Raw genomic sequence first — 12351 nt, forward strand, 5'->3', positions numbered from 1 at the left:
ATTTTGAGAGCTACTATTAAATTAGTTTCCACCACCCCATCAGGCAGTGCTTTCCAAATCTTAATCACTTGTTGTGTAAAGAAGTTTTTCCTCATGTCTCCTCTGGATCTTTTGTAAGTAACCTTAAATCTGCGCCCTCTGGTTATCGACCCTTCAGCCAGTGGAAATAGTTTCTCTTTATTTACTCTACCTAAACTATTTATGACTTTAAATATCTCTATCGCATCTCCTCTTAGTCTTCTCTGCTCTAAGGGGAACAATTCCAGCTTCTTCAGTCTATCCATTTAATTGTAATACTTCATCCCTGGAACCATTCTAGTAAATCTCTTCTCTATCCTCTCCAAAGATTTTACATCTTCCTAGAGTGTGGTGCTCAGAATTGGACACAATACTCCAGCTGGGGCCAAACCAGTGTAATAATTTTAGATACCTTTTCCTGACTGAAAAATAGGACACAGGCCTGGTCAACATGGAAAATCTTTGATTTAGAATGCCCATGTTGTACTTTATTTGCATCCAAGTGAAGTTGTATGCTTCTTATATTTTCTTTCAGCTGTACCATGAGCCACAGCACAGATCCATCCTTCTAATCTTGATGTTCATTAAAATAATTTTGGCAGTTTGAACTGCTATAGAATTGCAGTTTTATGGCACTTCTAGGGTATCAACCATCCATCAGCATGATGTGCTGATGGTCATACATGTCAATTGAATGGAACCACTTCCTATTTTAAATCCCATACTATTGTTGAAAGCAGCTTGCATGACCATATGGTTCCATCACTGAAGCTCTGAACTCTTAGAAATGTAGCCATCTGGAAAAGCATTCTTCTACTACAGGCTGCTTTCTCTCAGAAAAGTGATTCCGTTATTAACCTAGGCATACAAGGCATCAGTGACCTGATGCACACTGTGGTGCATAATAGCTAACCTGAGAACTGTTACCCAAGGTATGATAAAAAGGAGTTGATTGCATCAAAGTTCAAGGCAGCAGTGACATTCACCATCATAGCCACAGCAGTCCCAGTCCTGGTGGAAATTTGCAGTTAATATGCAGGAATTGCAAATTTCTGAGCCTGCATCTCTGATAAATATCAATAGCAAAGCCAGATGCTAAATCTGGATGCCCACAGATCCAACAGTATCTATAGTTCTGGCTTCTTGGGCAAGAGTCGGTCAAGTTAGATCATTTCTGAATTCCTTGCCTTCTAACTCCTTATTTAAATTAAATTAAAATCCTGGTATATATTTATAGTATTTGAATTGAGAGTAAAATTCACTTCAAGTTGAAAATAAAGGAAATTAAGTTCCAAAAATTAAGTGCAAAAGGGCAAAACAAGATGCAAATTAAATGCAACAAAAATGAAAAAAGTAAAATGTGCGAGTTCACATTCACCCAGTCCAGCTAAAGACAGTGTTGTTGAAAATCTACAGCTGTTTTGAAGGACCTCTACTGTAGTTTTGATTTGTACCTGCATTTCCTATATGGTCTTATGAGATGAGGGTTCTCTAAGGCATCAGCTCCTGCATCCCATGCCTTCATCAGTACCTGGTCACCTTGTCGACAGGGATGGATGTGAAGTCAACTGGGGGTCTAGGTTGGGATTGAGCTTGGTTCCCTGAAGATGAGGGCCTGAAATTGTTGTTTCTTTTTTCAAGTGACACTTTATGGCTTCTTTATGGGGGTGGGGGAAGAGGGAAGAAGCCAGCAAACACACTAGACCTGAAGACTTCTGCCATACGTCTGGCCACATTGGAGTAACCCTGCCAATTTCCCCTAGGTGTGACCCTTCCCTGCTGCCCTATGAAACTTGGCAGGGTCAGAAACAAAGACTGGATGCACATCCAGCATTTCGACCAGGATCAGCATTCTTCCCAATGCAGATTCCCAGGGCCAAATTGAAGAAACTTGCTTTCAAATGCCAAAGTCTCTATTTCCAACCTCACTCCAAACCTTTGTTTACTTTACCAATTGTTATCCATCTCGGCAACTCAGCATCCATTCAATGTGCTTTAATCTTTCTACTCATCTAACAAGGCAATTTGTCAAACAACTTCTGACACCGCCGACTCGGTGGGCCGAAGGGCCTGTTTTGGTGCTGTATCTCTCTATGACTCTATGAACTTTGAAAGATTCAAACAAAAACTACATCTACTGGATTACTTTTGTCCATTAGTTTAATCACCTCTTCAAAGAATTCTAGTAGATTTATAAAGTATGGATAATTTATTTTGAAAACCCATTTGTAGAATATCCTCAAGCGTTTTTCTTACTTTAGATTTTAGGCTAACTAGTCTATAATTATCAATCTCATGCCTTGCTCCTTTTTTGAATAGTTGAGGTTTATATTCTATCCTTCAGACCTAAATTACAATGATAGCATTTATTGAACCAAAGCAGCAATAATTTTCTTTTTTTAATTCCTTGAGAGTTCTAGGATGTATCCACCTGATCCAATCTTCCCTCCACTGCTCCATTTACCCTCTCTGCAAGGACATTGTAACACTGAGCTCAGTGAAGACTCGTCGTTCTTTCCACAGCCCCAAAACTCTGTTCTATGATCAGAAGTAGGCAATTAAACCCCTGGAGTCTGTTCTGCCACTTCATTAGAGCTGTACCTCAAATCCATTTACCCACCTTTGATCCATTATGTCCAAATGTCTCAAGAATCAGAAACCTCTCCTCTTATGTCATCGATCTTGTCATATCCCTAATTAGTCCAATGCATGTTTCCCCTTGTGGGAAAATCTAGGCGTCACAATTTAAAAATAAGGGGTGGCCCATTTAAGACGGAGATGAGGAGAACATTGTTGGCTCAGAGAGTTGCGAGTCTTTGGAACTCTTCTTCAAAAGGCAGTGGAAACAGAGTCTTTAAATATTTTTAAGGCAGAGATATTTAGATTCTTGATAAGCAAGGGGGTGGAATGTTATTGGAGATACGTGGGAATGCAGAGTCGAGGTTACAATCAGATCAGCCATGATCTTATTTAATGGCGGAGCAGACTCGAGGGGCCGAGTGGCCTATGCCTGCTCCTAATTTGTATGTTCGTATGTATGTTTGTATGTTCATTTTACTGGGAGCAATTCAGAAATGATGACCACTGAGATCATGTATTTTAATCATAGAACCCATTTCCCCAATTTCCTTTTGAAAGATCTGTCATAGTTAGTTTTTCCTACAGGAACCATGCTGTAAAAGCATCTGCATGAGCCTCCTGGGGAACAGTAAGTTGGTAATTTCTCCTTTACTACTTCATCGATGGATTGGCCTTTACAAAGGGGTTATGGCTGAAAATCAGTGAGATCTGTGTAGAGAATTAAGCCTATTACCATAACCACCCTGATTTGTATTTTCCTCCCTTGCCCCCACTGAGATTGCTAGTGACCTTTCCATTTGCAAATGGTCCCAGTATATTGCCTTCTGTCCACCTGCGTTGCTGCTGCTTCTCGGAACTTCTATGGAGAAGGTGGCAGTGGGCTTGAAAAGAAGTGGCAATGGCCCTGAAGGTCACTGTATCCTCCACTCCTGGTAATCTGGCACCTGTCACCTACCTGCTGAAAGCCCTGGCTTTGGATAAGCCAGCAGTTGGACATGCATTTCAATCCTTTGGTACTTCCCATTTTCGGTCTCTTGTTGGATTGTCCAGTGCTATAAACTGTCGAGATTCTGCAATTTGCACTGGAAGGCTCCCTCATGGCCTTGGGAATGGCATTATACAACTCTGATGACCTCTAACACAGCGAATTAGGTTGGTGTTGGGGCATATGTTGAGAGGCAGACAAAAGTACAACTCTGAAGTGGACAATCATAATCTATATCCCTTCACTTAGTTCAAATTATCAAAAACAAAATTGTCACTCTAGCAGTTCCAAGTATTATGATCAAAGTGAGTCAAATAAGGGGACGATGGCATAGTGGCAATGTTACTGGCCTAGTAATCTAGAGTCCCTTACTAATGTTCTGGCAGCATAAGTTCAAATCCCACCATGGCAGCTGGTGGAATTTTGATTCAATTAATTAATAAATCCGGTGACCATGAAACTACCAGATTGCCATATAAACCCATTTGGTTCACTAATGTGCTTTAGGGAAGGAAATCTGCCATACTTACACAGTCTGGCCAACATGTGACTCCAGGTCCACAGCAATGTGGTGGACTTTTAATTGCCCTCTGAAAAGGCCTAGCAAGCCACTCAGTTGTACCAAACTACTAGAGAAAAGTCGAATAAGAATAAAACTGGACGGACAACTCAGCATTGAGCTAGGCACCTGAAATGACGATGCCTAGTCGACCCTGCAAAGTCCTCCTTACTAACATCTGGGGGTTGTGCTAAAATTGTGAGAGCTGTCCCACAGATGAGTCATACCCACTGAATCATACATTACAGCCAACGTCCCAGAATCCTCCTTCATCAACGCTGGGTATGTCCTGTCCCATAGGCAGAACAGACCCACCAGAGGTGGCAGCACAGTAGTATACAGTCAGGAGGGAGTTGCCCTGGGAGTCTTCAACATTGACTCTGGACCCTATGAAGGCTCATAACATCAGGTCAAACATGCACGAGGAAACCTCCTGCTGATTACCACCTATTGCCCTCCCTCAGCAAGTAAATCGTTACTCCTCTGTGTTGACCACCACTTGGAAGAAGCACTGAGGGTAACAAGGGCACAGAATGTACTCTGGGTGTGGACTTTAATACCCATCACCAAGAGTGGCTAAGCAGCACCACTACTGACTGAGCTGGCTGAGTCCTGAAGGACATAGCTTTCAGTCTGGGCCTGCATCAGGTGGTGAGGGAACCAACAAGAGGGAAAAATCCACTTGATCTCACCCTCAACAATCTACCTGTAGCAGATACATCTGTCTATGTAAGTATTGGTAGGAGTGACCACCGCACAGTCCTTGTGAAGACAAAGTCCCATCGTCATATTGAGGATACCCACCCTTGCATTGTGTGGCACGACCACTGTGCTAAATGGGATAGATTCAGAACAGATCTAGCGGCTCAAAACCAGGAATTCATGAGGCTCTGTGGGCCATCAGCATCAGCAGAAGAATTGTATTCAACCACAATCTGTCACCTCATGGCCCAGCATATCTCACACTCTACCATTACTATCAAGCCAGGTAATCAACCATGATTCAATGAGGAGTACAGGAAAGCATGCCAGGAGCAGCACCAGGCACACCTAAAAATGAGGTGCCAATCTGGTGAAGCTACAACACAGGACTACATGCATGCTAAACAGTGGTAGCAGCATGTGATAGGGAAAGCTAAGCGATCCCACAGCCAACAGATCAGATCAAAGCTCTGCAGGCCTGACACTTCCTGTCGTGAATGTTGTAAAACAATTAAACAACTAGCAGCTGGAGGAGGCTCCACAAACATCCCTATTCTCAATTATGAGGGAGTCCAACACGTCTGTGCAAAGGACAAGGCTGAAGCATTTGCAACCATCTTCAGCCAGAAGTGCCAAGTGGATGATTCATCTCAAGCTCCCTCTGAGATTCCCAGCATCACACATGCCAGTCTTCAACCAATTCAATTCATTCCACAGCAAAGGCTATGGACCCCGATGCCATCCCAATAGTAGAACTGAAGACTTGTGCTCCAGAATTAGCCACACCACTAGCCAATCTGTTCCAGTACAGCTACAACACTAGCATCTACCCAACAATGTGGAAAATTGCAGAGGTATGTCCCGTCCACAAAAAGCAGGACAAATCCAATTGGCCAATTACCGCATCAAGGAGCCCAGGCAAAATTGAAGTCCAGGAATCATGGGGAAAATTCTCCACTGGTTGGAATCATACCTAGCACAAAGGAAGATGGTTGTGGTTGTTGGAGGCCAATCATCTCAGTCCCAGGATATCACAACAGGAGTTCTTCAGGGTAGTGTCCTAGGCCCAACCATCTTCAGCTGCTTCATCAATGGCCTTCCCTCCATCATAAGGTCGGAAGTGGGGGTGTTCACTGATGACTGCACAATGTTTAGTACCACTTGCAACTCCTCAGGTACTGAAGCAGCCTGTGTCCATATGCAGCAAGACCTGGACAGCATTCAGGCTTGGGCTGATAAGTGGCAAGTAGCATTTGTGCCACACAAATGCCTGGCAATGACCATCTCCAATAAGGGGGATTCTAACAATCTCCCCTTGACATTCAATGGCATTACTATCGCTGAATGCCCCACTATCAACATCCTGGGGGTTACCATTGACCAGAAACAGAACTGGACCAGCCGTATAAATATTGTGGTTTCAAGAACAGGTCAGAAACTGGGAATTCTGAGGTGAGTAACTCACCTCCTGACTCCCCAAAGCCTCCCACCATCTACAAGGCACAAGTCAGAAATGCGATGGAATACTTTTCACTTGCCTGGATGGGTGCAGCTCTAACAACACTCAAGAAGCTCAACACCATCCAGCACAAAGCAGCAAGCTTGATTGGAACCCCATCCACCACGTTCAACATTCCCTCCCATACCACTGATGTATAGTGGTAGCAGTGTGTACCATATACAAGATGCATTGCAACAGCTCACCAATGCTCCTTTGACAGCACTTTCCAAACCTGCGACCTCTACCATCTAGAAGGACAAGGGCAGCAGATGTATGGGCACACCACCGCCATCAAATTCCCTCCAAGCCACAAACCATCCTGACTTGGAACTATATCATCCTTAGTTCACTGTCGCTGGATCAAAATCCTGGAACTCCCTTCCTAACGTTGCTACAGTAATACTCAGCACTTTTCTATTCTTACTACCTTACACTTTGCCACATGAAACTTCATCTGTCACCTTCTTGCCCAATCACTTAACTGGTCTTTGCAGTCTCTTTGCACTTCCTCTATGGCAAGTGTATCCTTCCTTAGGTAAGGAGACCAAAACTATACACAATACTCCAGGTGCGGTCTCACCAAGGCTCTATACAATTACAGCAAGACTTCTTTACTGCTGTACTCAAATCCTCTTGCAATCAAGGCCAACATACCATTTGCGTTCCTAATTGCTTGTTGCACCTGCATGTTAGCTTTCAGTGACTTATGAAAAAGGAAACCCAGGTCCCTTTGGACATCAACACTTCCCAATCGCTCACCATTTAAAAATACTCTGCATTTCTGTTTTTCCAAACAAAGTGGATAACTTCACATTTTTCCACATTATATTCCATTTGCCATGTTCTTTCCCACTCACTTAGCCTGTCTAAATCCCCATGAAGCCTCTTTGCATCCTCCCCACAATTCACGTTCCCACCTAGTTTTGTGTCATCTGCAACTTGAGAATATTACATTTAGTCCCCACATCCAAATCATTGATATAGATCGTGAATAGCTGGGGCCCAAGCACTGATCCTTGTGATACTCCACTAGTCCCAGCCTGCCAACCTGAGAATGGCGCATTTATTCCCATTCTCTGTTTTCAATGCATGCCTGTATATTACCCCAGTCCCATGTAATGTAATTTTGTTTACTAACCTCTTGTGTGGGACCTTATCGAAAGCTTTCTGAAAATCCAAATACACCACATCCAGTGGATCCCCCTTAAATATTCTGCTAGTTACATCCTCAAAAAACCCCAACAGGTTTGTCAAATATGATTTCCCTGTCATAAATCCATGTTGACTCTGCCCAATCCTACCATTATTTTCTAAGTGTCCAGTTATCGCATCCTTTACAATAGTTTCTAGCCTTTTCTCTACTACTGATGTCAGGCTAACAGGTCTAAAGTTCCCCATTTTCCCTTTCCCTCCTTTTTTAAATAGTGGGGTTACATTTGCTACCTTTCCATCTACCGGAACTGTTCCAAAATCTATAGAATTTTGGACAATGATCACCAATGTGTCCACTATTCTACAGCCACCTCTTTCAACACTCTGGGATGTATATTGTCAGGTTCAGCTGTTTTACTAACTTTCAGTCCCATTAATTTCTCCAGTACTACTGTTTTATTAATACAAATTTCTTTCAGTTCCCTATTCTCGCTGCTCCCTTGGTTCTCTAGTATTTCTGGGAGGTTTTTTGTATCTTTCTCCGTGAAGACAGACAAAAAGGGGGAGGTTTTATTCTCTCCTCCACGGCAGGTTTGGAGGCGGGGAGAGCATATAATCGGATGGGTTGTTAGCAGGGGGTGGGACCCCACCACCTTCCCGGCTCTGCCGAAATTATGTCCTGGGTGGGAAGGCCTGTGAACGGCCTTCCTACCCCGCTGCCAATTGAGGCTCTTAAGTGGGCAATTACTGGACAATTAAGGGCCTTATCCCACTACCACCGTAATTAGCCGAGTGACGGGTGGGCCTGTTGCCTCATGGGAAGCACGACAAGAAAAACTGTGCGGGTTGCTGCCGGCTCCGGAAGTGAGGTCCCTCGTTTAAACGCACTTAGTACCTGAACGAAGGACCTGGCATCAGGAAGGCGGTGGGGATGGGGGCCTGCTGAGAGCCACCACCCTGCCCTTGCTACTGAACCCCTACACCCCTCTCCCCTGCGACCTCCACCCGGCGAGACCCCTCCTGCTGTGACCTACCTGGCCTGGATCCAGCGCCACTTCTGGGCCTTGGCTCGGTGCTCTACCAGCAGCAGCCATCGCCTCTGCAGTGGCGCTGCTCAGTTAAAGAGAGCCAGCCTCTGACTGGCCGGCAGCTCTCAGAGGGCAGGGCTTCTATCGCTGGGGTCCTTGATCCAATGGAAGGCCCACCACTGTCATGTTAGGTACCTAATTGGCACTTGATTTGGTGGGCCTCCCACAGAAGGGGCGACCCGGGGTTCTTGTTGGCGCTTTTGCCAGAAGTCGGGAACCCCATCTACCAGGTAAAATCCCGGCCTAAGTATTTGTTTAGTTTCTCTGCCGTTCCTTGTTCCCCATTATCAATTCTCCTGTCTCTGCCTGTAATGGGCCCACATTTGTCTTTTCCTTTTTACATACCTATAGAAGCTTTTCAGTCCGGTTTAATGTTTCTCACTACTTTACTTTACATTCCCCCCGATTGAATGGACTCCATGTTGCTGTGATCAATTTCCCCCTTCTCCCTGCAATCTTTGATTTCATCTACACCAGTAGCAAGTATCTTGTATCTGTTGGACAGTGGCAAAGCCTGAGGCTGCTCCACTCCACCATTTTTGAAGTCCCCTTACCTGCCTGAGTAACAGTAACATCCTCCTGTCCCTGACAACAAAGGAACTCTAAAGCACTATGGGATGTAACTGCCTCTATGTAACTCTCTCTGTCTCCCTGATGCATCACAATATCTACACCTTGGACACCAGCTCAACAACTGAGTCGAAGTTTGAGTTGCAGACACTTGTTATGGGATATAGTTGCCTGGGATCATGCTGCTCTCCACAAACTCCCACATGCTGCAGAAGCAGCACACCACCTGCACACCCATCTCCATCGATCCTTGTTTTATATATTTAATTAAAGTTTAATGTAATTAATTCACTTTGTTATTTTTGTTTTTTTAATAACTAATTTAACCAGTTTAAATTATTAATTTCATAAAGTATAAGTTACAGGTTCCTAGTTTTAAATACTGACGGCCTCGAGCATATACAAGCCACTACAAATGTTAACGGTAAAGGTCCTTCCCCCCTTCGCTAAATTTCCACTCTCACCAAATTCTCAACTTCCCAGTCTGTTTACAATGCACTCAGTTCACATTGTGATTTGTGATTATGCTTTAGTGTTCTTGCGCAGATAAACATTAGTACTCACAAATTAAAGAGATTCAACTATCAAAATCAAACAAAACATATAACAAACAAAGCAAAGCAAAAATTTACTTATCACAAAGTCATACCAAGAAATTTAGGATACAAATTCTGCTCCAGCACTTCCAGCACACACCAGAAACACATATGAAACTGCACACAAGCCAGCCCATATTGGAGTTGCGTAATTCCACAATATGTGCCCTCTGGCAGGAGAATGAGCTGTGGCTCAACTTTAGCTTATTCAGAGCCTCTACTGTAACTTCTACTTCAGCTTTGAGATGAAAAATATAATGTAGCTGTTTCTTACTATCCACTCAATACGGTTAAACGTATGCACGTCAGTGTTTTGACTACTTTATTTTAGGAATTTAGCAATTGCAGCTTCTATGTATGTGTTATATCACAACCATAACAATGTATAAAAGTTTATTGCAAGGTTTGGGCTATCAATTTAAAATAATGGTACATAGCTAGAGAAAATATTACAGTAATCAATCTATGGAAGTAACTGATCCTTTAAATCAATATATCAAATAAAATTGTGGAAAATTATGCCATGATTTAATATGATTCAAATGATTTAACTTGAAGACCAATAAGACAAAATGATTTGTGATCTTGTCTGTTCAATTTTCCAGTTCAGTTATTTCTTTAAATAGCATGAAAAATTAACATCCTCTTCTGACAGCTTCACTGCCCTCTGTATCTCTTGACTCAGCCAATAATACCGTTTTTAGAACTTTAAAGTGTTCTACTCACCCTGATTACATATCGTTGTCTGAACTGGATTGTCCCAAAAAGGCCAAAAATGACTGTGACAATGTGCAAAAAATTGGCCAGGATAGGTGCCCATTGGTAGCCAAGGAAATCAAAGATTTGTCTCTCCAACACACATATCTGTTCAAAAAAAATCAGAAGAGGAACATGAGCATGATAACAATGAAGAAGGAATCTCAATGACAGGCTCCATGCTTTTAAGAAGCAGCATAATACATGTTTCTGCTTTAATCGCTAGTTTTCAATAGATGCCGCAAGTATAAAATATACTTTTTTGAGTACAATAGTCATAAAAAAATATATATATTTTGTTTGGGAATCTGAAAATTCTGATTTTTTTGCATCGTAATTGGCTGATAGAAAATGCCTTTCAACTTTAAATATTAATACTAAAATTATGTTATCCTTCAAGCATCACATCTTTACTTTCTCTTCATCTTTCTCTTATGCTGTGATAATACAAGTGTAATTAAGGTAATCTAAGAACTTCAAACCACAAATTTGTGTTGGAATCCTGGGGATCTTTGTAACACAAAACTGTGCTAATATTTTGGGTGCAAGAGCAGAATATAATGGGCTGCCCCAGAGACAGGCAAGGAGGCGGGGGGTGGGGGCCATAGAATGCGACAGAAGGCGGGAGGTGGGGGAAGTTGGCCCATTGCCTTCCCATTGCACCCAATTAATTTGGGGGCGGAAAAAGCCAAAGATGGCCTTTCCGCCCAGAGGCCAATTGAGGCCCATAAATGGGAAATCACCAGCCACTTAGGACCTCGTGCCATTGCTGAAATTAAACCAGTAAAACAATGTGGTTTCCCTGAGGGCTTTGGGGGCAGGGGCCTCCTCTGTAGACCATATGTGGCCCATGGAGGCAAAGGCTGCCCCTCCAGTAACACCCAGTCACCTGCCCTCATCGCCCAGGCCTGCTGGACTGGCCCCGGTGACCCCACCTCACTCATCTCTGGTCCAGGATTCCAGCACTGGGCCTGTTCCCAAGCCTCCTGTGGTACCGGCAGTGGCTACTGCTCCTGGTGGTGCTGCCGATACTACTGAGCTACCAGCCCTCTGATCGGCAATCCTGGTGTTGGGCAGTTAAGTGCCCAAGCATTGTTGAATCATACCAGGGGGTCTCTGAAAGGTTGAGGCGAGGTTCCCCTCGCCTCTTTGGCCCGATGCCAGGAGCCCTGCTGGCACGACTAAATTCAGCACAATTGTGCTTTTGGAGATGACAAATGGCAGTTCTGAAAAATTTACATTTTTCTACTTTTTACCCAGGAAAGGCAACAAGCCTTCACCTGCCAGGTGTAACATGGATTAAGATTTGATTCATTTATTACTATTCCTTTATTGTTACTGGGTCCATTTCCTGGAATTTCTTACATAACACCATTGTGGAAGCACTATCCCTACAAGGACTACAGTGGTTCAAAGAGAAAGCGCAACACAATCTTCTCAGCGCAGTTAATCTATGCATAGATATATATATAAATGCAGTTTTGCCACTGTCATCAATATCCTGAGAGACTTTTGAGAGACCATGAGGCTGGGAGAACGTGTTAATTTTAATTATCTCCCAATAAAAGTGGTCAGGTAGCACATGGTTTTAGATCACGTGTGAAGTTAACACTCTCATGCAAACCATAGAAAACCAGTTAAGAAAATGCCAGGTGTGTTCTGCAAGCAAACTGTAATCACCAGAATATGGAACAGCATGAGGTAGACTTTGTATCATTATCACATTAGCTCAGGGCTTGACTGATCTCAAGTTTTCAGATGCTGGACCAGAAGACAAGAGTTAGCATTCACTTTCAGATGGAGTCTGATATCCACTAAGGATACAGATGAATAACTTGGTGTTG

At 43.3% G+C, this 12351-nt stretch overlaps 1 protein-coding gene across 1 annotated transcript in view; it reads right to left on the reverse strand.

The window, feature by feature from the left end:
• nkain2 (sodium/potassium transporting ATPase interacting 2) overlaps positions 1–12351 on the reverse strand; it is an 804285-nt gene that overhangs the window by 493788 nt on the left and 298146 nt on the right. The window contains exon 2 of the mRNA XM_068018278.1: positions 10478–10615. Coding sequence (XP_067874379.1) covers positions 10478–10615 — 138 coding nt within the window. The remainder of the gene's footprint in view (positions 1–10477; positions 10616–12351) is intronic.

The sequence above is a fragment of the Heterodontus francisci genome, chromosome 3 (genome assembly GCF_036365525.1).
Source record: "Heterodontus francisci isolate sHetFra1 chromosome 3, sHetFra1.hap1, whole genome shotgun sequence".
Classification (NCBI taxonomy): domain Eukaryota; kingdom Metazoa; phylum Chordata; class Chondrichthyes; order Heterodontiformes; family Heterodontidae; genus Heterodontus; species Heterodontus francisci.